The sequence below is a fragment of the Neodiprion pinetum genome, chromosome 6 (assembly GCF_021155775.2).
Source record: "Neodiprion pinetum isolate iyNeoPine1 chromosome 6, iyNeoPine1.2, whole genome shotgun sequence".
Taxonomy (NCBI): Eukaryota; Metazoa; Arthropoda; class Insecta; order Hymenoptera; family Diprionidae; genus Neodiprion; species Neodiprion pinetum.
The window spans coordinates 25885982-25913920 of record NC_060237.1 but is presented as its reverse complement, the minus strand read 5'-3'; the positions used below and the strand labels follow the sequence as shown (position 1 = coordinate 25913920).

The 27939-nt window shown below is 43.4% G+C and overlaps 2 protein-coding genes and 2 long non-coding RNA genes across 10 annotated transcripts in view; 1 reads left to right on the top strand and 3 right to left on the bottom strand.

Annotated features, from left to right (window-relative positions):
* LOC124220945 (neurotrimin-like) overlaps positions 1 to 17875 on the top strand; it is a 232906-nt gene extending 215031 nt beyond the window's left edge. For 5 of the 7 annotated variants that reach the window (XM_046630424.2, XM_046630431.2, XM_046630432.2 and 2 more), the window contains exons 2-6: positions 9348 to 9541; positions 11842 to 12076; positions 12481 to 12608; positions 15026 to 15197; positions 15880 to 17875. In XM_046630424.2, the coding sequence (XP_046486380.1) occupies positions 9348 to 9541; positions 11842 to 12076; positions 12481 to 12608; positions 15026 to 15197; positions 15880 to 15977 (827 nt within the window). In that variant the 3' untranslated portion in view covers positions 15978 to 17875. Of the gene's footprint in view, positions 1 to 233; positions 657 to 8121; positions 8358 to 9347; positions 9542 to 11841; positions 12077 to 12480; positions 12609 to 15025; positions 15198 to 15879 lie in introns of those variants that run through there. The other 2 variants (XM_046630426.2, XM_046630423.2) reach the window with 2 other exon arrangements.
* Positions 957 to 2240, bottom strand: LOC124220950 (uncharacterized). The gene is made up of 3 exons (XR_011177380.1): positions 2082 to 2240; positions 1750 to 1986; positions 957 to 1305 (listed from the first exon to the last, which is right to left on the bottom strand). It is a non-coding gene; the product is annotated as an uncharacterized lncRNA (long non-coding RNA).
* On the bottom strand, positions 2567 to 3466 carry LOC124220955 (uncharacterized). The gene is made up of 3 exons (XR_006883698.2): positions 3317 to 3466; positions 2985 to 3221; positions 2567 to 2861 (listed from the first exon to the last, which is right to left on the bottom strand). It is a non-coding gene; the product is annotated as an uncharacterized lncRNA (long non-coding RNA).
* Positions 17876 to 19212: 1337 nt separating the features above from the next.
* LOC124220952 (zinc transporter SLC39A7-like) lies at positions 19213 to 25774 on the bottom strand. The gene is made up of 7 exons (XM_046630439.2): positions 25723 to 25774; positions 24311 to 24380; positions 23782 to 23991; positions 22523 to 22686; positions 20279 to 20365; positions 19959 to 20196; positions 19213 to 19594 (listed from the first exon to the last, which is right to left on the bottom strand). The coding sequence occupies exons 1-7, from the start codon at positions 25729 to 25731 to the stop codon at positions 19428 to 19430; spliced, it is 945 nt and encodes a 314-aa protein (XP_046486395.2). The 5' UTR covers positions 25732 to 25774; the 3' UTR covers positions 19213 to 19427.
* Positions 25775 to 27939: the final 2165 nt, after the last annotated feature.

Below are 27939 nucleotides of genomic sequence, written 5' to 3'. Positions count from 1 at the left end.
ACGAACCCGAAGACCCAAATGGATAATTCCCCGAAGTTTACCGGCTCGAAAATCTGATTTCATCTTCGTATCTTACAGTTGTACGTGTCTCGATTCACCGGTTGATCGATCCTGCAGTGATATGTGCAGGGATTTCTAATTCGGTTCTTGCATATACCTGCAGACATTTTGACAAAGCGTATTCCTTTTGCCGAAAATGAAAAAAAAAAAAAACATATCGATACTTGTTCCAGTGCGGTGGAGGATGAAATAAAGGAGCGAGTAATACCGGGAGAAAATGAATCCTGAATGAAGAAATGTGGCTGGCTTTTGCGATTGTGTGGTCCTGCGCGGCGAAGATACTACCGACAAAAGCCGCCATCCTCCTTCCATCCCAGCATCCAGATGATGCGCGTATAAGTATATCAGTCGGTTGGTACTGGTTCTGGGCCGAGAAGAGTACGGGGTGAGGAGGTGCTCTCAAAGCGTTCACGTGGAAACTCGAAATGCCCAGTGGGGCTCGTAAACCCTTAAAACTCTGGGAAGCTCGCAGAAAAGTCCGAGCTTTTGGACCTAAAGCTTTTGTGAAATCTATAACCCTCTTGACCCTGGCTCCACCCACACTCTGCAGCTTGAGAGATAATCGCACCAAGACTTAAAAAATACGGACTTAGTTGGTATGTATATGTATATAATATAATGTATAGATCCCGCGCCATTATCTTTGCCGGCCTTTTCATCTCCCCAACCATCTCTCGGCCATCGCTCAACAGTCGACAGTATTCAATGGACTCGGTAATGTGACATCGCATCTTTATTTAGTACGCAGCTCAATCGGAGGATCCGTAGATATAACTTTTTGACTAAGGTTGGTAGGAATAATCTGCACATTGAAAGAATAATCTTAATATAGAAATGTAAAGAGCGGTGTCAAAAACGACGGACTACGCGAAAGACACCAAAGCAATTCATACACATTTCGGTTAGATGGTCGGTCTCTATTTTCCGCTCATTGAATTACAAAAAGTCGAGAACAGTTATACCGATTCGATATTCTTCTTCCCTCTTCCTTTGCTCGCTGCCTTCCATCGCAAAGGAGACACAGTTCCCTTCGAGATTCCGGCTTCCTCTATTGGTCCGGAGTCTAGACTATGTTTGGTACGTGATACGGCACGGCTGTGGCAGTGGGTATTTCGCAGGCGAACGCCTTTCGCCATATACAAACCTTATTACACAGTCCGTCACCTCTAACGTTTACAGCTGCACAATTTCCGAAGGAATCCGGACCATTCGATTCCCAAGGTAAACGCGTGTGTCGCGATTCCGCTGGATGGTTGATCAGTGAAACAGAATCCATTACTCAAAATTAGAGACCAGTAGTTATGGTGTAATAAATTTCACTCCGCGTCAGCATCGCCGGGAAAAATCATTGGCTGGATTTGCGCGTGCAATTATGGTTTCAGTGCGGTGTGTTTGTCTATAAGTATACACACAACGTGCGCTGTGTTCGTTCATAGAAGCGTGCGATATTGGATTGCATCGCATTAAAGCTGACGCGGCATCCGCGGTGGGATTTAGCTATTTGCTCCATTTAAGTTGCATTCAGTGAAGCTCGATTAGTCTGCGAAATAGTTGAATCAGCCACACTCTCTGTCATTTGCATCGTAAATAAGCACTGCAAATCCAACAAACTGGAGAGCTTTCTCCCGGCCATGCGACTCCGCAGTCCGACAAAAGGCGACGGACTCAATTACGTAGAATTGAAATTACGGTTCTCCGTTGCAATCCAGTGCACGTCTTCTCTGCTCAGACCGACCCAGACCTCGGAGAACTTTGGCTTGTGCGATTTTATGTATCCTATCTTTTCGTGGGTGTCGATGACGGCCAAACGACCCCCCTCGTTTTTGCACACCAATTTTGCACTCGACCAGTTGCGTCGTTCGCGATGAACTTTGAAGGCTACCCCCAAGCTCGGGTAGTTAATGTATCCAGACGGGAGATTCGAGACTGAAAACAAAGTTAAATTATAATCCTGGAATCCGGAAGAATGCAAAGACAAGAGGGGTGGGAATATACTGTCGGTAATGGTTTGTTATGCTCACCCCTTGCGAATCCGTCGGAAGATCCGGCGTGGTGGGAAATTACCGAAACGACCGACAGACAGGTTAGATGGAAAATAACGAGCCATTTGAACATGGTATGAAATTTGTCAAGACTTGATTACCAATCACTGGTCTCAACCTACTGAATGCGTTCAATAACACAGTAGTGCTCTTTATACGAACTAAGACGAGAGAGATAACCTTTGTGAACTTTACTAAGAATATATGATCAGATAAGAGCCAGATTCGGCTCGCTCGACACAAAGTTACTAGAATTTTCGTTCTCATTCACCATTGGTTCTCGATTCAATGTTCCACTCGAGAGATAATCTCGACCACTGTGTCGTCATACATCTTTCATACATCCATGTTTCAAAGGTCAAGAGCTCGTCTCGAGAATGATACGAGGATACACGTGGCACAAGTTCGTGAATTTAGCAGCTTGATTTTATTTGAAATGTCTATTGTATCATTTATCAACAAGTACATAAATTACACAATGATTGAAGAACTATATCTATTCGTTAGCAAGGCCGAAAAGCTCTCGAGTTATGGCCGTTCTCTTAGTCGATAGCTAGGGAATGTAATGCCCGTTTTTTAATCGTTGCTGATACTGATTATTCTGCGGCACTTCTGTTGCTGTAGGAATTTTGCAAACGTAGGGTTCCGGTCAGAAACACAGCCTGTTTTTCAGTCCTGTGCCACTTTTCTTCGTGGCAACAAAATCTCCGAAGCCCTCAGGCTGATTCGGTTCCCACGGTAGATCCAACAGACGTGCTTCTAATTAATTGAATAACACGCATCAGTTAATTTTTTCTCCACGTTGGTTAGTCGCTCTCTCTACTTCAACTTCTCATCGTGAAAATTTATTGCAAAACTATATTCAGATGTACGGTATGATACGTGTGTCGGCAGTAACCCAGTCGTCATACTTTTTCTCAATACCGACCCACACGTTGGTGCTTGGATCCCTGATTCCATTTACGATTCCAACTTTTTCATGCGTGTCAATCACGGGGAGGCGACCTCCCTCGGCAATGCAAGCATCCTTTGCGTTACTCCAACTGAGTCCATCCTGATGTATTTTGTAGGCTGAACTTACGGTCGGATAGTGAACATAGCCCGCCGGTAAACTAATGGCTGAAATTAGATGTGAAGTTATAATTTTTATCCCCAGAGTTTTTTCCTGTTTCAATTTAAGATATTTTCATTCTACTGAATTTGTTTCTACGTACTCGTTGTGACCGACGAGGAATGATACGGTCCCTAATAATTCGACGTCACCGAAATAATCAAAATGCAGACTAGCTGCAAAAATAGCATTCTAAGTGCCACGGACATTTTCGAAACGAAGCTATAATCTCCTTGGAGTAAAACTAGTTGCACGTAGCAGTTCTACTTCACTTTGCAGTAAACCAAGACGCTCACGTGATAAGACAACCCGCGTGATTTATTCGTGTACATGCATATCGAGGATACATTCATGGAATCTCACTTGGAAAAAATAAAGTTAATATTGTTTTCAGGTCTATAATTTTTATCGTAATGAAACATGAGCCAGTTCCACGAATATTTTTATCGTCGTGATTATTCCTGGAATTCCTACTTTGGTGCAGTACATTACCATTCCCGTACTTGCCAATGTTGCAATGCAATCGCTGCATTGAGTATTCGCGTAATCTGAGTGTGTGCTCTTTGGTGAAGGGTCATTCTCTCCTGACTTTGTTAACGTCTCACAATAATGAGAAGTCTCCTGTTGATTACCGTGCGAAGAAAGACGTGTCTAAGACGGCTCTCTCGACGAAGTTTTAATCATCGAAGACGCTAACAAGACACTATTACCTGCATGGAGAGTTCATGTAAACTAACCTTTCTTTCGTACCAATATAGTTATTTGTAACCAAGCGAGTAAATGTCTTTGGCAGTTTTCTTCTTGTCGGAATATCTTGAATGCCGTTCTGGATGTTCGGAGTATTCTGTACGACCTCACTTTCACAGTGATTATCGTTTCTTGTAACTAACAAGAAGTGATGCAACAGTCCGATATTCTTTTTCTCTTAATGGTCTGTATTTTTTCCTTATAGTTCGCATAACATGATAATTAGTATTTTTATCCTGTTTGGCTTGTCTGTAATTTCGACGAAGGCTATATAAACTGAAATAATCTATGTTATTACTCCAAAATGTGCGTGTATTCCTCACGCAGTTGTATAATGTGAATCTCATCACTACGCGCAATGATCGTTGGTTTTGTAGCGACTGAACCAGAGCTAAAAGAAATGCATTGCTTTGTGACGTCAGAGAGTGGTCAAACTTCTCTGAAATCCCTGTATTTTTTTTTTTTTTTTTACATACGAGTTATTGGCCGAGTGTTGGATACTCACTGAAATAAATTATTATAGCAAGAAGAAAAAGGGAATTTGGTATAAATTGTACATTTGAAAGCTGGATATTACGCGTAACATATAAAGGTAAAACGTGCATCGTTTGTTTTCGTATTTTGAACATTTTTTCTCCCATCGAATACACGTGAAATTCTTTTCCTTCCATTCTATTCCTTTAGACATGGACGATTGAGTAATGGATATGGGTTTGCAGCGGATGCGAAATGTACTTCACGCTTTACGATTGGACATAAATCACAATCGACGGAACACTCGGCTAAATGTACGAACCTTTGTTGCGCAGCATTTTCATTCTTCGTATGAAATTCAAACCGATCACTAAGAATAGGGGAAAAACGTGAGGGGAAATTGAGCGAGACACTTTCGACTTGAGATGTGTCTGACAAATTAATCGAAATATCACTTGTACGCTCGAGCCATGTGACTTGAAATCTCGTTCACGTGTAATTCTAAAACGGTTTCACAAGCTGGATGAATCCAATTTACACCGGTACTCAATTACAACTAAGAAGCAAGTCCAGCAGTTCAACTAGAGACCGGTGCGGTAACAAATGTTGGCTATCACTATGAATCCAGATTAGCCCCAGAGCCACTAGAGAGATGAATTATTCATTAACGTGATTTTCCACGTTTCAATCTTCGCTCGCGTGTCCAACCACCGGGTCCTTTCCTCGGTGTCCATTCGCCGTTCAATGCAGAGTCTCACGTAACCGGCAACCGATCCAGAATCGATCTGTTGTCAACCAAGATTAAATTTATATATCAAGCTACCTTGGAGATTAACGCGACGTTGATTGGCCCATTGTGCGTTGGAGGGCTGTCAACAGCGAGGCTGGTCCACGGTGTCAAGTTACGTGACTGGAATGTCGGAACGTTCGGAGCAGTGCGAGCTTCGAGATTCTCATTATCCGTTAAAACGCTTGGCTAATTATGGCCCCACAGTTTAATCTCGAAAAAAAATCGAGGGTAGAAATAAATGCATTGCCAGAAATTTTTAGTTCCGGTTACCGCTCGGTCCTTATTTATTTTCATTTTTTACCACAATCGAAAAATATAGTTCTAGGTAGAAAATGAAAATTAGTTTTCTAGCTGTTACCGGAAAGTCTAGTATCCGTTACTATTCTTTCTCATTACGATCACTGTTACTATATTTTCTTGTAACTGTTGCGAAAATTTAATGCTTGTGCAAGAATAAATTGACGTTAAAGCCTTGCTTAACTAAACAAGTAGAGTAAACCTCACAAACTGATTTTGCGTTGCAATTAGCAAAAAAGGATCGACAATAGCGCAAAATGGTTACGCGTACCTCGTTTTTCATCATTCCAACAATATTCGAACACTTTTTTAACGATACCTGTTTTACAGAATTTTTCTAGGTACCTACTATAACAAATGAACTTTACTTCAACCGTTACAGCTACGTGCCTATAACCAAATTTTTGAAGCTAGAGTAATAGCGAGGGTTTAAACCGAGGAGAAGCGTCGGGGTGCAGGGCATGTATACGTAGGCGGATGAATCAAGTTTCTCTTCTCTTTTTTCGCTCTTGGCGAACGCCAGTCAAAGGGGATTGTAAGGAGGATAGAGAAGCCGGAGTTGGTGAGCCAGCTATTCGACGCTAGAAGTCGACTAATTCAGAGCTTTTCCAGCTCAAAAACTTGCTAGAAATACGTTAAGTGAGCGCTTTGTCAGTTCGCACATGCTCACTTGCGTATTATGGACGCATGAAGTGTGCTTACATGCTCATACGCTAACCTCTGAACAAAGACCTGAATGGGATTACCGTTACACGTTACGTTAATTTTTTTTTCCCCCCGTCTTTTATTCCGCTTCTCCTTCTTATTTATTTTTCGTCTGCTACAAAAGAGAAAAACTCTGACGCGTACACGAGCTCGCATGAAACGAGTTCTTTTTATCATCCCTCTCGTTTCTCTGGGATGATTGACTATTACGTGAAATAGCAAGTTTCACGTATTCGCAACGGGTACAACGAAAATAAGGCTATCGGAGTGTGAACTGTGAGATAACATCATCGTTGTATATCTCGGTTACCTATCTACGTATAAGAGATTTTAACCCAAGGTTTTCAACTTTTCCAAAGTTTAAACTTGCAAGTTTCGGCATAAAGGCACTCCGCGTCTTTACTTTTCAAAGAAAGTGAGTAAAAGTTCGTTCCCTCGCCAACATCCGCGGCTCTATTTTTGCACCCTGTGCGGTCCCCGGTCCAATAACGGCCTTTAAGTAACGGCTATCGAAACCACAGTTCATGCTTTTCGTATAAAAAATGAATGAGAATACGAAGAAGGAACTAAAAAATCCCCCGGTAAGCCGAGTTACCAAAGTATCGCTCTTACATCCCTTCGCTTTCCCGCAGCATCGGTGTAAATGAAAGTTTTCCCGAGCCGTATAAACACAGACCCGAAAGAGTAGTAATTCCATCTCGTGTCCAATTTGCCGGTGGAATTCCAACGGACATACGTACACGCACGTATGTGTCTATACATCCCTTCTTCGACCTTTCTAGTCCTTGGCCGTCGCCGCTTTGGCTCGATTCTGCGTTGGATTTAATCCAACAAGAATCTCCGAGACGAGTGTAATTAGTTTAAGGAGAAGAGGAAAAAAATCGTCCCCGAAACTGGCGCGTTACGGTTGTGGAATCGGGAGTGGATGGAAGGGTGTGGAGTGCGGGGACGGCAAAGAGCTTAACTTCCGGCAGCAGATAGACAATAGCGAAAATCAAGAAAGTTTGGCTTATCAGGGTGACTTGCGACAGCTTTGAAGCGAACTTTTGCCGGTCCTTCTGTCGGAGAAATGTGCGTTGTAACCGCGGCCGCGGTTTTTTTGCCTCAGCACCGGGACCGCGACTCTATGTCCTCGACTAATCACCTCGTATTTCAACTCTTTCTCCGCCCCCTACCAAAGTCGGATTGTCTGTATAAGCTTATCCCTTGAAGTCTCCTGATTACCTTAAACAATTTGTAATATATTCAAGTCGGACATATTGTGATATACAAGTGGACAATAATGCGTAACGATTTTCAAATCTTTGGCCTAATTCTCGAGCGATTCGCGCATCTACCCGAATGAAAATTTTCACTTCGCGAGGAGCTTTCTTCATAGATATGTTCTTCTTCCTCCTCTTTCGGAATGGCTCTGGGGAATCTCGGCATGGGTTCCCACGTACATTCACTTCCTCCTCTTTACAGTGTGAAAATGGCGAAGCCTCCCTGGGGGTAATTTAAGCTCCCAGAACCCCCGAACTCCCGACTGCTTATACACGTTGTACTCGTGTCGAATCCAGTCGGCGGGATCTCCGCAAGCAAAACAGTCTAACCGCCGCCCCCCGCGTTCGCCTATCCCGCCGGAAAATTCGCTTCAAGGGAAACACCCGATGTTAACCAATCGGGAAACGCGTCAAGTGGCTCAAGTGCCCCCCGAGGTCTTCCCCGCCCTACTTAACCCAGCCGAATTTGGATCGAACCGGAGCTCGAACCTTCGGAACTCCGCTCGTCCTTTTGCCTACCCCTGCAGGCAATCAGACACGCCGGTTATCCACGCTTATCGCAGTTTCCGATTCATTATCATAACGTATGCATTCGTAAGAAAAAATGAAGAAATTTTCGTTGTTTTAGGTAGGCTGATTCGACGACGCTGTGAACCGAATTGCGGCGGTAGTCGTGCAAAAGTAGAACCCAAGAGATAAACGAACTTCTATACGTAGGTTTTGGGCAGTGAGTCGTGTGAAGATTACAATGATATATCTTAGAAGTTTGCGATTGATTAAAAGGAAACGCCGGTCATTTGTTATTCACACAAGTATCGAGGTTTCAATCTACTTTTCCGGGACAGTTCCCCAACTTGACTTCGGACGAGGTAATTCGATCCTGTAAACGTTCCGTCAAGCTCTTCGTAAAAAGCTGTGCCGCTAACCGCGTGCTACGGTATTAAAATTTTTTCTGTCGGCAAACGTACGTGAAACACGTCGAGGTCAGCTTGCTGTACAGATTTTCTTTAGTAAAATCATTACAACGTATTTCAGCTGTTGCGTTCCATCAAATTCTATCGCAAGATCCTTGGCTGTTTTCGATTCCATATTCTATGCATGGTTCCATATTGTGTATATGTATATCAGATTTTCACAATATGATAATTTTCGTCGATAGGCTGGCACGTGTCGTATAATCGTTCTCTCAGGTTCTTCGTGATGCTCCGCACACTTCGCCTTATTCTTACAATCGTCCGTGTATAACGTATAGGTATATGTAGGTACACCGGCAAAAAAGTCGGGCTCGACGATTTGCCGCTCGTTTTAACCCCAAACGCAACATTACGCAATTTTGATTTTCATTTCATTTCATTTTATTTTATTTTATTCCCTACTCTCACGGTGTGGAAAAATCGCAATTTCAACTTACGGTGGTTGAAACGTATGTTTATTGTATTTTTTATGGCAACACGTTTCGGCGACAGGATATTGCGTGAAACGTTTCAAGGGTTGAAGGTCAGGGAGGTTTCAAAAATTTTCACGTGCGATAAGGTTCATTGTGTTCATTCAGAGAAATATTCTAGCATACCTGCCAGCTTTAAAATAACAATAGAAATTATTCGATTATACTAATTTCGAGAAGCACTCAGTTTGCGAATTGTGCGTGTTTTTACGCAGGCGGCTTACGGTACGACAAAATGTACCGCCGCGCCGCCTATAGCCGCAGGGACACGCGGGCATCAATTCGTTATTAAAGTACAGTGACCAGCGGAAATAAGCTTGCCCGCGCCGTTCCGGTCGTGCACTGAATTCCTTTCTTGTGTTTTGGGATAAGCCGGGCTTGGGTCGCGGAGGACAAAGATTGTACGATATTTCAGGTTGCCTCTGTGCAGACACGATGACCGTGATACGCGGCGGAGAACAACATTTGTCGTCGTCGAACGATTTTCGAAAGAACCCGGAGAGGAGCTTCGAGCCCGAATTCGACCTAGACGTCGTCACCAACGTTACCAGCCTCGCTGGCCAAACCGCCTATCTCACCTGTCGGATAAAAAACCTGGGCAACAGAACGGTCAGTGTAATTCTCATCAAGAGTGCTAGAGTATTTTTTCATGGCTATTTATTTCTTGAGTTACGCAAAGTTTTAAGTCATTCTTCTTGAAATAACAATTCTTCAGATACACTTTTCTTGAACCATGTGACTTAAGTTTAGATATGTGGATATCCATTATCCTCTTTTTCTGTTTTTTTTTTTGGCCGGGGCAGGGGGGGGGGGGGGAGGGATATGCGAAAAAGGTGAAACGGTAAATGATCCAGGATTGAATTTCACGAAAGAGCAAACGATTTAAAGTTTCAACATTGAACGCGAAGAGGGTAAAAAGGAGAATAAGAAATTAGATTCTTAAGTCGGATATGGGCCGTTCCTTGAAATTCTAGGCTCGTTTCACCTTGACTAATTAAAGTCAGTGAAATGTCTTCCGACGAGGGGGATCGGTTGGTTTGTCTGAGAGAAAGAAAGGGAGAAAGAGAGAGAGAGAGTGAGAGCGGCTGCCCAAAACTGACGAAAGGATTACGGTACCGGTCTGAATTGAAAAGTTTGCTGAGGTTTTCACATTGGTTAGGTACATGTTTGTGCCTGTGCCTTATGTATACCTACCTACCAAGTGCATACAGGTACACCGCATTCGGAGAAGAGATACGTTGGGATGAAACGTGGGAATCGCGATAGTGAAATTTCCTCCACTAGTAAATCTGGCGGGAAGCTTTGCCCGCCTCTCGCTCTCGCTTCCCAATCCCCATTGCCCATGCATGTGTGTTTATCTAAGGGGTGTGCCGTCTGAATTTACCCTCGGGCCGTTCCCTTATCTACTATCGGAGATTCCGTGTTCGGACCAAAGTTGGACTTCGGCCAGAACGGTAATGCACCCCTCTGCAACGCCAACCGCACGAATATTTTTACTCTATTCACTTTTTCAAACTATATACGTAAACGCGGGGCTCGGATCGGGAGGTCGGAAAATTTTAGTCACGACGTATCGACTGTACGGCGAATTGTGATGGGAAATATATTTATTATTATTCAGGCTTACGTTACGAATATCGTGAGATACGAACTTTCTGACCGACGAATATTATCTCCTTTTCAAATACTACGTACGTATATAATTCGTTTAATATTATATCTTTTCTCGGCCGTAACGTTTTTCGTATAAATAATTCAATTAAGTCGAGCTTTGCAGCCGCTTACCACCTCATTTTTATTTCCAAAAAGTTTCAAGATCATAACGCGATATTTAAGAGAACTTTCCTTCGGTCCGTAATCTCCAAGTGGCGGTATATTAATCTATATAGGTGTCTGAGTACTGTGCTTGCGAACATCTCCATCTACACGGGTTTTAATCGTAAAATTTAAAAACTCGCTACTTTCGAATTACCGTCGAGTGACGAATTTTATTTCGCGATTCTTCAGGATTTAGAAAAGTTTTTTTACTGCAAGAAAAACGTAAACAAGACAGATTTTCTAAATTCGGGTATTCCCTCAATCTCCTGAAGATCAGATATAGAGAACGAAACAGATGTAACAAATTCGCGTGTCAAGGGGCAAGAATCTCGCTCTATTTTTCACACTTATCGCATCGCGATCTAGTGAGACATTCTTTCCAATGTATCGTCCAGACTACACAGCCGTCGTACAAGCATGAGATATAACGAAAATAAGTGGAGTCTGTAAGGTCTCGGTTACCTGGAGCATACATATAGCGGACGAAAAATTCTCGCCCCGAAATGCGTTGATAAATGTCCTTTCGGAGTCCAAAAACAAACAAAAATTTACAATATATATATATATATATGAATAATAGCAATCAAAATTCCAAAACAACGTTTGCCAATTTTTCACGAATCTCGCGAATTATAAGTTCCGAGACGCAGGCCCGATAGCCACATAAAATATTCGTCCGAATCGTACCATCGTTTCAGTCAATTATACCGTCCGGAAATGAAAACAGCAAAGAAGCGGTAGGCAGATTCACGTGAGGTTGACGATGTGAAATCGGTTGATTATCACGCAGAAACACGCGTGCTGATTTTTCGTCGGGATAGCGATGGAATCGCGAATTACGTGCGCGGAACGGCGAGTGGTCAGAGACACCCGCGAAACTGATCGGTGCAGCAAACGTTGGCAGATGTTTCCTGGCAGGTTACCAAAGCCCTAATGTTATCCGGGAACAAGGGGCGGAAGGGGGGAAAAGAACCTCGGGAAATTATCGTTACTCAAGAATTTACAACTGCAGCTCGAAGGCGCCAACAGGCGCCAATGACTAATGAACCCGGGCCTGATTCTTACCCCGTTTTCCGCTCCCCTTGCTCCAGGTTTCCTGGGTGCGGCACAGGGACATCCACATCCTGACCACCGGGACTTACACCTACACGAGTGACCAGCGATTCCAGGCGCTGCACAGGCCGCTGGCGACCGGATCCGGAGGAAAGTCCTGGTCAGAATGGACCCTTTGCATAAAATGGGTCCAGGAAAGGGACTCGGGTATCTACGAGTGCCAGTTATCAACTGCACCGGTCACTTCTCACGCCTTTCGGCTGAGCGTTGTAGGTGAGAGTGTACGTTTTTCATCGGCGGATAAAGCTACCTTTGTACGTCTCGAATAATTCAAAAGTTTCATGCCGCATGACGTAGATGTAGCGTGGGTGTTAATCTCTCATTGAAAGTCCGGTACATGGCTGACGCGAGAAATAACTCAGTGAAGCTTCCAACTTTTTACGAGCCTTAAGGCAAGGCAATCTCGCCGTTATTTCCCGGCCTATGAAGTGTTAATGGTTTACGGGTGTATAGTGTATAACCGTGTATGTACTCCACTTCAAATAATTTTATCATCCTAGCCCGCGCCCCCTGTCCGCTTCCTTCTTTACGGGACTTTGCTAAATGATCGATGATACTTTTTTCACCAACATTTTTTCCCACCCGACGTTCGGAGCTCTGAATCTCTGTCCTTACAGTTCCGATGGCGAGGATACTGAGTGGTCCGGACCTCTACGTCGATGCCGGTAGCACGTTGAATCTCACCTGCGTCATCGAGTTGAGTCCCGAACCGCTGGAATACATTTTCTGGTATTACAATCAAAAGGTAAATACACTATACTTGGGTATACGACTGAGGTGAATCAGTGATGCGATGCAATCCTGTTACTCGGCGGATGCATAGGGCATATAATACATCGTCGAGCTCGCGTACCTGTAGATATATCAACGAAGCGCGACGCTATACGCCACAGCTTTGTATCAATCTATGCAATACGATTGAGCGAAACGTCTTCCTGTTCCGGCGAACGGCACGTACGCGTCTCACGACAATGCAGTCGCTTTGCCAAGAATTTCCTATACACGGATATTCAACCGGCATATAACCCGCACCTGTAATGGAATTCGTGACAATTTCTGCCGGAGGTTCACCGGGATCTTAGAATCCTGGGTTTGTCCCTTGAGAATTCGAGTCCGAACCACTCAAAGGAATTCCGCATCAATAATTCGTTGAAACATTACAACTTTCGCATATTTATGCGAATTTTTTAAAACGTCTCCACGGTTATCCGTATTATATGCGAATATTGATAAACCTTATCGTTCTGTTCTTGATTTGGAAGGAAGTATTTATTTCATCATTCATTCATTCATTTATTCACTCGCCCTTCTTTACGCACGACGAGGCTTACCATTGGATATTCTCTGTCTTGGATTACTTTGAGAGCCGACCATGTAATCTTTGCGGTATACGGAAGATCGGATGTAGCTACCAGTTTTGCTGCACGTTTCAAGAAAGAAATAATTTCAACATTTTTCTCTACGATTCTACCATATTTTTTCTTATCCACCTTATACAACCTTCGCGAAGATCAGAGACCCTTTGAGTTTTAATGGTTATGGTAATATACCGTCGTTGATGGTTTTATTTCAATTTTTTTCATGTCGTCTTTCTTGACATTCTTTTTTCACGTGTGCGAAATCTTTTTTCGTTCAACATTTTTATTGCCCTCACGGTTGTGACGCAAAAGCTAGGACGTGTAATTAATTTTCCAAGTGTAACGTGGAACAAAATATACAAATTTTCAGAATGATTACAAATTAATTTTTTTCGAGGCAAATTTTATACAGATTTATTTGCATTTATAATATAGGTATATGTTATATATCACCAACACACGAACACGCTGACGCGTACTCTCCGCGAGGATAGATGAAAAAATTTTATTTCATCCAACTTCATCGTGGACGTAAATTTCATCCCATCATTCTGATCAATATTTACTCTCCAACCCACTCGGTCTCAATCTCGGATTTCTCGTGCTCAATTTTCAACCAGCCTGCCGGCTAAGCTCTGATACAACAGTTTGCGTTAGATAGGAAACGATCGATACACATTGAGGCAGTAATTATTTTCATTCCTTTGTTAGTTTGTTTTTCCCTCGAAACGTTCTTTTCAAGTATACGTATCACTGTAATTCCGACGTATAATTACAGATGGAAAATTGCGAATACATCGTCGTATCGTGTAAAGATTTCCTTAGACGAAGGAAATAATTTCAGTCTGAGGCTCACCGACAAGATTGTTTCGCAAATTGCATTCATTTATATTGCGAATACAATATGCGATCTCTAAAAAAATTTCTAACCATTTTCGAACAAGCATACACGGTACATTTATCGCGAGTTATCGGAGGTTCGAATATTTCGTATCGGATTTCACGAGTGGCAAATGATGCTGAAACTTGATTCTAGGATAGACGCTATTCAAACTCAGCCTAGTATAATACATTTGTTCGACAAGAGTGTCGCTTGTTCACGTCTAGGAACGATCGGCTTAACGATCGGTGCGCGAAGATGAAAGTAATGCACACAACTGCGATGGATCGCAGACGCTTATTGTTCTCTACGCGCGCTTCCGTTTCTCTTTTAGCAACACTTCCTGGGTATTGCATTGCCGCCCCGTTCTCTTCCGTGCAACGGATAAAATTGATTGCAGTTTCACTCGGTCACGGTTAGAGAAACGCTAGAACACGTTCCTCTGTCAAGCAGGCATGAGTATCGAATTGCATACGGATATTACAGACGATAACTGTGCGAGGCACGTTCCAGGGTCGGGGTAAAATGTGGAAAATCCGAAGTTTTGTGGTCTGGAAGAATCAGGAAATTGAGGACAGTTTTTCGCAACGAATTTCTTGCAAATAAGAATAATTCAGCATTCAGTAAATCTAAATCTTCTTTTTTATGAGACATATGTAATGATACGTGCTCAAAAAGAAACGAATCGCTTTAACCTTGACATTTAACATTTGTTGCTCGTGCAGAATTATTTATTGCAACAAATCAACGGAGGAAATAATTTCACTTCAGTTTTGTGATGCGGAGAAAATACGGGAGCAATTCTGAAACTAATCGTTGGGATGAGTAGCAAAAAAATTGCAGTTCGTGTTAAGAATACGGTATGAGTGAACGATTGTGAATTCTCACGACATATCGAAATTTGTTTTACTTATTTCTCTTCAGGTGTTGAACTACGACAGTCCAAATAGCCGGAAATTCGTTTACACGGAGAGGGAAAACGAAGTGACGACGTCGAGACTTTTGATAAAATCAACTGACCAGGAAGATTCCGGTGAATACAGCTGCAGGCCCAGCAACTCGAAGAAAGCGAGTGTCCGCGTTCACGTTTTGAACGGTAAACCAGGTCTATCAACGCTTTTTCTTTTTTTGTTGATAGTTTGATTTGACAATTTAAATCAAAAACATTTTACCCCCGATTAGTTGACTGCTCGTTCAAATTGAAGCTGCGTTCGGATATATCTCGTTATCGAATCGCGGAAAGTGGCCTCGAGGGCAGGTACATTAATGCAGAGTGGAAAACCGATACTAATCCGAAGCACTTTTCATTCAACAATTAATTTTCAGTCAATTTGAAATTTCTCCAACGATTTGCCGGACGGTGAAACTGTTTCACCTTCGCAGTTATAATATACCTTAATATCGTCGAAAGATCCGCGTGGCTGGAAAAAGAGATAGACGTCGAAAAAATTCCCCTAATATGTATAAAAGAGTGAAATTAGTCTGACAGCCATTCGTTTTTGCGAGTAGATCAGCGATTAGCGGAAAGCACGCACCTGCGATCCTCTTTCTTCATTTCCGCTTCTTCTTCGCAGCTTCGCGGGACCTAAATAAAAACATTTCTCAGAGGCTATTAGGCGTAATGGAAGTCCGATTCGTCGACGGAGCGTTTCCGTTTTTTGCAAAAAAAAGCACCGTGGTACTGTCCCGCGTCTCGAGTGTATTTTTTTCTTACTTGTCATTTTTTTTTTTTTTCTCTTCCTTTCTTGTTTTGCATCCAATTTTCTTTCTACTTTCAGGCGAACGCCTGGAAGCGATGCAGACCGGCGGTGCTGCCGTCCCCGTTTTAAGTCTCCTGCTAATTGTACTGTCATCTTCCAGCAACGGGTTCAGCTAAAAACCGCCGATCTTTTCCCAGGATAACACGTAGACGTGAATGCAGCTCGTCCGGAGTGTCCCTTTCAAAAGTTTGATATTTTTGGAGAAACGAATAATTTTCGCCGATTACTTTTCCTTACGTTTCTTTCGCAATTCGCGTCTGTCTCGCTCTTTAATTCTCGCCAAGCAGAAACTGAAGTAAAAAGAGGAGGAAAAAAATTTCCTCAACGAATTCTGTGATGTCGCGGATGGACAAATCGTTGAGGACAAACGGAAAGTCTGGTGCTGCAGGGCGCCGAGCCGCCGAGGTAATTAAAGTGTCTCCGTTAATTAAGGAGGTCCTTTCTCTCCGAACTACATAGTAGCTTTTTGCACAACTTTCAAAAAGAATCGCCGTAATTCGTTAGCGTATATATACATATATATATATATACACATTTTCCGTCGCACTCACGGTGAGAAAGCTCTTGGAATTTTTTTCAAACTTCTCTTCCTCTCTTCCTTCGCTCTTTCCCGTTTTAATTTTCTTTCTATACCTATATTACAGGTATACATTTTCATCCCGCTCAATTATTCCTCTCGTTTTTATTCATCGCCCCATGTAGTAAACCTCGCGAATAGATATAGATTTGCGCGTCTTTCCCGCACGTGCAGATATCACCTGGTCACTACGGGTTTGGCCCGACGCGTTGAAAATGTTGAAACGGATTCGATCCCTTATATAGGATTCTCCAAACGCAAACAAATTGTTCGCCTTCCTCGCGATAGAACTCTTTTTTTTCTTTTCGAGAACCTGCAGCTCGGCGCGAGCAGCGCGATAACAGAGAGCGGGAGTAAGAGAAGAAGAAAGAAAATAAAATTACTTTTTTCTCTCCTCCTCCTTCTTCTTCTATTCTTTTTTCCCCTTTTTTTCTCACGCACGACCTACCGGGAACAATTTGTTCTTCGCTAAGTGATATAAGCTTCAGGGCCTGTGCACCAGCCCCATCGCCTCGCCCGAGGAAAAGAAGAAAATTTAATTACGGATAATAATTAGCTCAACGCATGTACCTTTTATTCTCGGCTATTTTAAAAATTCGATATTACGCGAAGTAAAAAGATAGGCGTAAAAAATATGAAGAAACTTCGCGATGCCCGACCTTGCGAACGTACTATAATTAATTGATATGAAAATTAATCTCCCCTCCTATACGTATATGTGTGTATGTATACAGTTATAACTGCTCATATTATACACAAGTGTTTATTTTAATTTTATTCATAAGCAGCTATGATATTAGTCGAAGTGCCGAGGTGTGCAGGATCAGAGGCGGGCAACCCGGCTACTCCCCCAATCTACAATCTGAAATATTGCGGACCGAGGTAAGGCTCGTTTCGTCGCGTCACGGAATGTACGCTTTTAAATTTGACTAAATCTTCGCCTCCTCTTCCCCCAAGGAATTTGAATAAAAAATATCACCATTTACGTTCACCCTGTTAGCGATCTTCAAGGTCTCACGCAGCCATTGAGCAGGTATTCTTCTCCTCCTCTTTTTTGTTCCCTCGTTCCATCATTTTTACTCTGCTTTTTTCTTATACCATTTTCCCCGTTCAAATTCCTGCGATATCGACGATTTCATTCCAGGTGCAGGCTTACTTAATACTCACTAGCGTTTATACTTACATTTTTTAGATATATGTATATATACATATTACATATATATTGTTTCTTTAACTGTTTGAACAGTTCATAACTCGAAAAGATACGGAAAAGATATCAAAAATTAATCGATACCGTACATTTGTGTTTTCTTTGCAAAATCGTTTTATTCAAGAGTTGCAATTGGGACGCTCCGTTCGTTTGGCCGTCGATACGTATGAATATACTTGTACAATAAGAAAACAAAAAACCTGTATCCATAAACGTGAAATTTTGTAAATAAAAAATAAAAAATCGATAAATTGTTTGTATTTGTAATTTACATACGTGCGAAGTCTCTGCGAAAGGTAAAAAAAAAATAAACCGGAAAATCATGTTCTCGTTGTAAATAACCGTGCCCCTCAGGTTATTGTTCATCTCTGAGGTAACAAAACTTGGCTTTACGTACTAGTAGGATGGAAAACGCAGGGCAGATGTACGGTGTAACGTTCGGTACTCAGTGGCGTTGAATGGTCCTCTGAATGGAATAAAATAAGGCCGTATCCGCTATACGAGAGCGGGGAAATTCAATTTGTGTTTCGCAGTAAAAGCTGCGGGGACAGCTCTCGGTCCTGCGCGTACGTACGTGACCCAATACGCTGGACTTTGCGTTCAAGGTATTAAACACCGCGGATCCATTGAGCCGAAAGCCAGCGTAAATTGATATTCATCCGCCACCCTCTTGATGCCGCTGCCATTCGTCCATATCCGACGAGTCATCCATCGGTAGGTGTACCTCATACGTACAGGTATAACAGACACTGCCAGGCATGGATGTAATAAGGTTTACGTGCCGACGTATCGACGTGACGTTTTCCTCTTTTACCCCTTTTGCCAATAGTCATTTCTAGGTGTTTTCTTATACTTGTCAGACCACGATGCGCACCGTGAGAGAAACCGGAGCAGGGATTTGCAGCTGTGTACGCGTCGAATGACGAATCACGGAGGCGAAGCCAAGGCGTGAAAATAAACGACTCCGGTGGCAAATTCACTAAGCTTCTTTTGCTTTGACGCGAGCTAGTAGCCTGTGGTTTGAGGAGGAAAGAACTGCATTGACCGAGGAAAGGTGAAGAAAGAAGGTACGGAAGAAAGGAAAAAATAAGGAAACCGTGGCGAAGGTGTCGGATGTCGGTCTGTGGAAGACGGTCGGGAAAAAGATCTCCGGGGAGACGGAAAGAATGACGGAAAATAAAAGTATTTCCGAGAAGAAGAGAGACGATTGTATTAAGTTAAGCCCGAATGAAAATTTCGTCAGGCATCGCCGCAACCGAATCAAATATCGCACAGAACGCCTTGAAACGAAGCTTATTGCTGCCGCGGTGGGACATTGTCTGAGAAAAAAAAAACGTCAAACCTCGCCGGTCCTTATATCTGCGTACTACACAGAAATTCGAACACACAGATTAAATTCTTTTCTCGTGAAAGGCAAACATCGTGCGCAATACGCGCGTTGCGTACCTACGCGGTGGCTGTATATTGAACGAAGTTGGATCAAATCCGACCGATCCTTGCTGCTGCTAGCAACGTCTAGATTACGATTTAACAAATATGCGTTCACGTGCGTAGAGGTAAATACTTGTGTTTACTTGGAATATTTATTCAACGAAAGAGGAATATTAAAAGAGTTCACATATGGTACAAGGCTGCAAAGTTGCAGGGAGAATAGAGGGGTTCAAACTTAACAACAACATGACCGTGGGCCGTGGGAGCGTGCCGCGACGTACGATAAGGTATCCAGTGTCGCAGGAGGTCTTTGTACTCGGTGAAGGAGCTTGCGAGAGGTGGGAAGTTTTAGTGGTGACCGTGTCCATGACCACCGTAAGTCCCTCCGGAGTGGTCGTTGCCACCGCTGTTGTGGACGATGGCGTGGAACCCACCGTGAGGGTCGGCGTGGTACTTGACGGTCCTCACGTTGCCGCCTGGCTCGTGGAGGGTGTATTCACCGGCGGCGTTCTTTCCTGTATATACATACGGAAGGTAAAGTGAGTCAATTTTTCCCGTCAGAGATTCGCCCGATGCTCTCCTCCATCTTTATACACGTCTACCGAGCTCTTTATTTCCCCCTTTCTTCGCCGCCCGGCGGCCGAATACGCTTTGCGAAGCGAGTTGGAGAAGTCATTGGGAGCGGAATAACCGCCCCTGGGAAAACAAAAGAAGGGGGAAAAAAGGTACGTGCGATATAGGTTAGTTCAGACCTAAGGAAACCGTAATGGGGAACAGACTTTAACCGGGCGGAAGTGGGAGTTGAGGAAACGTGTCTTTGCTCTATCGCGTATCTTCGAATTGTAGGTATTCGAGGGGCTGGTGAAGTTTACGGCTTACCGTCTCTGTGCTCCTTTTGTCCGTGGTAATCGCCGGTGTGATGGTCCTCCACTCCGTAAGAAAACTCGTACTTCGGATGCGCGACGTAATCGACGTGGTGATGACCGTGCTTGTCGTGGTAGCTCACTTCCTGGTGGGGACCTTCGACGGGTCCGTGATAGTGGGCGAAGCTGTGAGCGTGCCCGGCAAAACTCTGCTGGACTTGGGCGAGCGCCACGAAGGCGAGAACCGCGACGAACTGAGGGGTGTGAAAAATTTCACGATTATCGCTACTGCCGGGACACTTCGGGTCTCGATTAACGCTGCACCACCGGACCTACCTTGAATGCCATGCTGATGTGTATGAGACAAGCGTTGGTCGGATCAATGATACCAAACTGACAAGGCCCCCGCGTTATATACCTCGGCTACCGTTGTGTTTTGCCCTCGTGATTTCGACATTACGTTGTTATCTAATACCCTGACACAAGTTGCGAGCTCTGTGCTACTCGCAAAAACACTTCTTTAGACATATCTATAACGTGCTCACTGCTTTCCTATGCGTTCCACTTACAACAGTGTTGTACACACGTGAAACTGCATTCGCCAATCGAGACACGATCGACCAGACTTTACAAGAGATCGGAGACTAACCGTGGATAGTTGGACTGGAATTAGTGACTTCTATGATATGCGGAAGATACGTGTCTCGTTAGAGACATGTCGAAATGTGTGACAGAATTTTGTAAACAGCAATGCTCAACGAAAACAAAAATCGGTCCGGTTCACTCTTCGATGTTCATCATTGTATCTTTTAGACTTTGACTTGATCTTGTTTTCGAAGTTTTGATTTCTCTTAATTCCAGCATTAGCAGCGGTCATTTTTCGCGCAAAGATTTGCGGTGCTTGACCTAGTAAAAGTTGATCGAAGCGTGAATAATTTGTAATCCGCTTGCTTTAGTGAGCAACGCAATTGCATGCATAGTGAAATAATTGAAAACAAGGACGTGGGTGACTGTAAAAAGGGGAAATCGCTCGTTCTCGGGTTAATGATTCCACAAATATCTTTCACATTTTTCGACAGTGCTCATACGTCGAACGCACTGCACAGGACTGACCCGCATAACTTCGTTACGATCGATTAGCCTTTTTACAGTGATCATGATACTCCGTGCGATAATAATCGTAACGTATCATTTGCGATAATGGGTTATGATAATGGGTGGTGATGACAGGTAGCGATAATTCCCAACGATTTTCATGGCTGTTGAAGCAATCGACTTACCGTGGTCGCTTGATCCTGATGGTAAAATAATGAGAGGCTGTTATTTATTATTTATCGTTAGTGTCGAGACCAACCGTACGATTGTTTTCTTCGTCGACGGTCTGAAAGTGGTGATGTTTTCACTTGACTGAGTCTGATAATTGCGCAAAATAGTTATGAGAAAATCAAAAAATTCCCTGTAGTCTAGGCAAAGAACCCATCTAAGGCTATGAAAAAATGAGATAAAGATGAGGAGAGAAAACTAGCGCGAATATCACATAATCCCTGTATAAAACATCGCCAGTCAGCTTATGCTTTCCGCGTGAAAGCATCTCTCTCGTTCTCAGACATACCGATCAACGGCAGCCTCGATAATACTCGACGCGCTTTTTGCACCCACCATTACTAGCTCCTCTTCAGCCACGTTGTCTGAAAGAATTCTGCAGCGTCATTCCGATACAAGTTACATCGTGAGTGATGTTGGAAAAAGAGATGATCCTCTCCGCAATAAATTCTGCTTAGTTTGGTTTGTTCGGATAACCGTATAACCGTATAACATATAGTATTAATACTGGACTGCAGTCGATCGGCTAGGATTTTGCGGCAAGTACATTTTATTCCCCTTAAGTACCCACATGTCACGGTTCTATAGCATGAAGTCTAGGCAATCGCACGTTCTTTTTTTCGACATTACCTATTATCGTCCAGCTCAACGACCGGATTACGTAACATGTTCACGAATCAATAATCAAGAAGTATATGGCTGGAGCGGAACTAAAAGTACAATCAGCGGGTAATGGATACCAAAATACTAAAGCAACAGTGTGTGGATTCGTCGTAATGATACTAGTTTTAGTATTATCCATAGAGAGGAAAACATAAATGAGACAAACGGAATAAAACTAACGGTTGATTACACATCTAGACAGCGGTATATTATCAGTGAGGTGGATTAAACCAATAGACACGGTAGATAAATAGAGTCTGATCCAGTCGAACCGGAATTCATGGAGAGAGAGAGGGAGAGAGAAAGAAAGAAAAGATTAGGTGCGATAAATGAGCTAAGTACAGCGTCTGCAAGGAGCATGATGTACGTCCGTGATCCAGGAGGTTGCCAAAGGCCCGCGGGCCTCACCGTGACGTCCCGTAGCTATTCCCCAGTCACATACCTACCACTTTGGTAAGAAAATCCTCGGCAAAGACACGGCGGTGACACGGAACTCATCTTCTCCGTCAGATAGCCATTTCTCCACGTACGTGGTCCGCAGGGTGACTTATATTAGTATCCGTGTCCGAGTTCGCCACCTCCGACTTCTCCTCAGTGTCCGTGCTCATGACCACCGTGGTGTCCACCCCCGGAGTGATCATTGCCACCGCTGTTATGGACGACGGCGTGGAAGCCTCCGTGATGGTCAGCGTGATAGTGGACAGTCCTCACGTTGCCGCCCGGCTCGTGGACGCTGTACTCGCCGGTGACTTTTTTCCCTGGAAAAAGATTGAGGTAGTGTAAGATGGATTAGGGAGAAGAAGCAGCCCCAGGGCATTCCCGGAACCCCCGAGACGTCGTCAACCATACGTAACCCCCCTTTGGTATAGAGTAGGCTGCACGGGCGTCTTGGGAGAGGGTGCCCGCAAAGTATTCGCCTGAATCATTGAAACGGCTCACACTTTCTTGGAGCTTTTTTTCGCCTCTTTTTCTCCCTCTCTCTCTCTCTCTCTCTCTCTCTCTCTTTCTCTTCCACTCTTTTTTCTCCCCTTTTTCTAAACCCTGCCACTTCACCGGTGCACCCCTCGCCTTCACTTCTCTCCATCCTACCAGCCAGAAAGCCCTCTAAGCTAGCGACCTGCCAGAGACATTACTATAAATTAGAGCCAGTTGAAGAGAGCTTGAGCTCTCCTACTGACGATCGATACGAGGGGGGCCGAAAGACGTGGCATAAAATCGGGCTTTTTTTGAAGAAATAGGGAATCCCTCTGCAAAACTCTTTATGCGCCAGTGATGGTGATACCCTGGATTATTCCACCTCAAATGGATGATAAAACGGTCTAGCTATCCCTAGTCTGGATTATGCCTTACGCTGCATTTTGACAAATTAAACGCGCGAGATCTTCAAGCCCAAGGTCCTTTAGCGTTTTCTAGTTTCCTCTCGACGGTAAACGTACGTACTGGACGCTCCCGTCCTGTCATTTCAATTGCCATGGAGACCCGTAGAAGTTTATCTAAGAAATAAATTCGTCATCTAGATCGACGGGCAAACGACACCTCGTAAACCGAGCCGTTGGTCGGTGATCGTTACGAAGAATGAGCCAAGAGGCCGTAATTTTAATCATCAAAAGAGGGTCGTTTATACCGCCAGCTAGGGAAGTGGCACTGATATACCAATCAAAGAAATGCCTGGAACTATTATCCCCCGTGAATCGGGGTATGGCTCGTCTTAATCCGGGAAAGTTCGCAACATTATACGAAAAGAAGCCCGCGACCACGCGGCTTCGAAAACCCTCTGCTTCCGCATGAGCCAATCGATAACCGTAGACACACACTTCCCGGTCTATTATCGCTATTCCAAGCCGAACCGTTACCGTCTCTGTGCTCCTTATGATGCTTCTTGTCATGTGTGTGATGGTCGGACACTCCGTAGTCGAACTCGTACTTCGGATGAGCTACGTAGTCGGTGTGATGGTGTCCATGTTTGTCCTTCCACGAGACCTCTTGCCCGTGCCCAACCACTGGTCCGTGGAAGTGTTGGTAGGAATGAGCGTGTCCGTGTCCGTGTCCACCGCCACCGTCGCCTGGAGAGTAGTATGAATAATATAAAATACCGGGTAAATAACTGATCGAACGCAAGGTACACAGTCTGGGTTTTGGTTCCCGAGGGACGCTGCGAGTTCAGAGAGAAAGACAACGAGCGGATTGGTGTGCAGGGTATCTGCACCGCGGTTCGACGTCGTAAAATTTCTCCGCCGACTAAGCCAAGCCCGGGGATACATTTTACGATACTGTCTCCTTCTCTCTAGCCTCGTACCGATGGACTGTTAGAAAATTCACCAATTCTTTATCCTAGTCCATCTTATACTCACACACCGTTCGATTTTACGATATTTTTCATACCTCCATGATGGCCTCCCGGGTAGCAAAGGATCTCGCCACCCAACTGGACGATCAACAACACCGTCAGTACCTGTAACCACAGTTTCTGCTCAGTGGAGGTGACATAATGCTCTGCAAATTTCTCGGGATCAATGTGCCAGCGGTTAGAGGATCGCGAATGTCATAAATAATTTGGAATTCTCTCTGGAAAGAAAAAGAGAGAGGGAAGAAGAGAGGAGGGAATGCAAGGATAAACGAATTGTCAACTCCCAAATAAATTAAATTTTGACAAATTTAACATTATTTCAGGAACCGGTGTTCGCGCGAAGCGGAGGTGAAGCGAGACTCGGATGTATCAGGGTTCCGGGTGGATAGTAACACGTGTCAGGTGAAGAAGGCACAATAGGAACGCTGGGCAAAGTTAGACCAGGTCAGATTAGGTTTGGTTATATTAGTTAGAATGGGGTGGATTAAGTTAGGCAGGTTTGGTTTCAGTACTGTTCTGTACAATGGGGCGGATTAAATGGGTAAGGGAAGGGTTGGGATTGTTTCAGATGCAGGCAGAGTCGTAGCTAAACGGATCGGCTTCATGAGCCAAAAAAGACCACGTGAAAAAACACCGAAGTAAAAAAGCTACTCTCTCGCTCGTTCGTTCATCGATCGAGGCAGCTTTTTGCACCAGCAGTGATTATCCTGCCCAATAGGCAACGTCGAGTTTTCGTTAAGGGTATGTAGACATTCAGTGTATATGTATACGCTGTACGATTACCGTTTCAAAACTTCGTTTCTATTATACGATTCGCTGAGTGACTGAGAAAGAAGTAGCAATGGTGGTAGGATAAACTCAGTAGCAAACATAAATTGGTACAAAAAGTTCGGAAATGTAGGTAAGGTTGAGATTAAAGAAAAAAAATAAAGGAATAAAATTAGTTCTGCAGACGGTGTAAAATTGCGTCTGGGTCTGAAAATACCCTTTGCGAAAAAGCCAACCGAGGGACCAAATCGAAACCCGGCAAACCACCGTGCAGGAAAATTTCTACCGGCTGTTACAAGGGCTTCTCTGTGAAAAAGGATGATACGCGAGTTGACGTTTACTATCGACGTATTCTACTTTATTTTATTTTCCTTTCGTTCTTCCTTTTTTATTCTTGTCGGGCACAAAGTCCATTGACTGGCTACACAATTGACTAGGGAAAGCCAAACAACTTTCGGATACTATAACAGAAGCCTGGTAAAGTTTTTTTGGAAAACGTCGCACGTGCAGACGTCAATACGCAACAAAGAATCTACGAGAGAAGAAAAAACTGGCGCCGAAATCCATGGGTCACTGATCTTCGTCACAATAACAACTTTTTACAAAATTTTGATGTACGAAATTGGCAAAATTGATGGTGGATTAATGCTTGAGGATTAATGATTAAGGAGGTATGTACCTTAATCATCTTACTCGCCGTCGAATCGCCGACTGATCGAATCCACTGCTAAAGTTAACCGTTTTATACCCAGACTTCCGGATCGTTTCGTGAACTGTTAATTATACCATCAGCGGTTTTATTCTCTTCATTTGTCAGAAGTCTAATTACTGACTTATTGACCATTATACTCGCTTTCGTAGCAGTGAATCGTACCGCAAATATTTATTGCATAACTCCAACTTCTGTGATTGAATTCATTCCGAGTTGTTAGCGGTGCTTGACCTAACCGCCAACCCGTCGAACCAAGAGCCGTACCAAATCGATAAACGTTTAAAATACTTCTCACCTTTCATACCGAGGACCTGCATAGGTGTTAAGACCAACTGACTCGTTAGCCGGTCAATTTAGACCTGGAGAATCGGGAAGAAAGAGGAGATTGAATGAAAATTGAATCGGGATCGAAACTCGAGGGGGAAAATTGAATGCGTGGCTTTTCATCGTGTATATCCCATCGACGATCGAGTTTGTTCGTCGACACCGATTCGTGTTTCGTTTTAGCCCGCGGGATTCAACCGGGGTTAAGAGTGGTTTCTCAAAATAGCTGTACCCCCATTGAACTTAACTTTCCCCATTTAAACTTCTGTCAATATCTGTTAGAATACGATACGTCGGGTGGCTTACAGGTATATAGATAGCAATATCAATTTCGGTTCCAGGCTTGGATCCTCCCTAACGCATTGTAACAGGCTTAACCAATCGTCTCGTAATATCAATTCCCATTCTGTTCGGTAACTACTTCACAGTTCTCTGAATTATAAAACAAAGCCATCGACGTTAGGCAATCTGCACCATAGTGTTGAATCACTGTACCAGTCGGTATAAGCATACCGAACTTCTACAAAGTCCGCTCATTCGCCAACAATACACTATATTATCTCCGGCGAACTTTTGGTTTTAACGGTTAACGATATAATTCCAGTAACGCAGGTTGCGCAATCGTCTTGTTCTTTCTTATACCCAGAGAATGTTACTTTCTTGTCTGCACGTGGAAGAAAGCACCATTGAGGCGTGACTGCACGGTGTTTATTTAACGTGTCATGTATTCGACTTCTGTGTACGTGAAAAAAGTGAAGAAAAAAAAAACGGAAAAAATTATCTGCCAAAGGAATTGAAGCACAAAGGCTCGCACTATCGGACCTGGTCGAGCGTACGTGTCTATAAGCTACGAGTCTCCGAGGAAGGTATGTATTTTTTTATCCCTCGACTCTTTTTCACACTGTGTACATAAGATAAATCGCCCGACACGTACAAGGAATAAAATATGAGAAAATAGAAAATCCAAAATAATAATAAAAAAAAATTCCTGAAAGCTTAAAGTCACGCTTGGTCTGTTCGATCCGGCAGCACGAAAGAGATTTAACCACGTATTATAGGTAGGAGAAAAGGCCGAACTTTATTCGCTTCCCTTCCCCAGAGCAAGGTGCTATGTTGTGTTTTTTTTTTTTTTCTTGTAACAATCACGAGCTGCAAAAATACCGAAATATATCGACGAAATCTTGACGCTTCAATTCTATGGCACGCGTCAATTTACACAATGAAATAGCTATTAATAATTTTTCCCCGGTTTGCGGCTTGGGGATCTAGGGGTTGTTTTCACCCTCGAACTCACGCATATCAAATACCAGCTGCTAATTAAATTTACGGCTACCGAAGTATTTCCCTTCGCATAAATCAATGATGAAAACGATTAGTGCTTTCGTCGAAACAAAGTCAAGAGTTGAAAAATGACATTTGTAACGCCGAATGAGCTTCATCTCGTATACCTTTCAGTCCACACTGGTTGAAATTGATTCTGCAAAAATCAATGATTCCCGTTTTATTTTCAGGGGCTCCGTTTCACTCTGAAAATTTCCTTCCTTCGTTACCGTGGTACAAAGAACGTTTGCCGTGCTTATTTTTCCATACATGAATAATAATCGGCGTAGCAATTGCAGTAGGTGGTACTGCTTACAATTCATTACGTCGTTTTTTTTTTTCTTCTCCTATTCCTTCTGCCGCTTTGAAATTGGAAAGAAATTATTCACGCACGAAGTGAATCAACTTCAGAACCGTCAAATGTATTCCTCGTGTTTAAAAACAGAACGAAACTTTTATAAACCCGTGACACAAAAAGCCGAACGCACGTCTGAACAATCGAAAATTACCCAGAGTTGTCACTCGTATTTTCAGACACGT

Bases quoted from the DNA above. Each gene is read 5' to 3' on its own strand.
- LOC124220952 (XM_046630439.2), bottom strand. The intron at 22,687-23,781 runs GTAACGGTTCGG...ATCTTTTTCCAG, and splicing joins TCATAAGGAGCACAGAGACG to GGAAAAAAGTCACCGGCGAG. The intron at 19,595-19,958 runs GTAAGCCGTAAA...ATGTATATACAG, and splicing joins ACAAAAGGAGCACAGAGACG to GAAAGAACGCCGCCGGTGAA.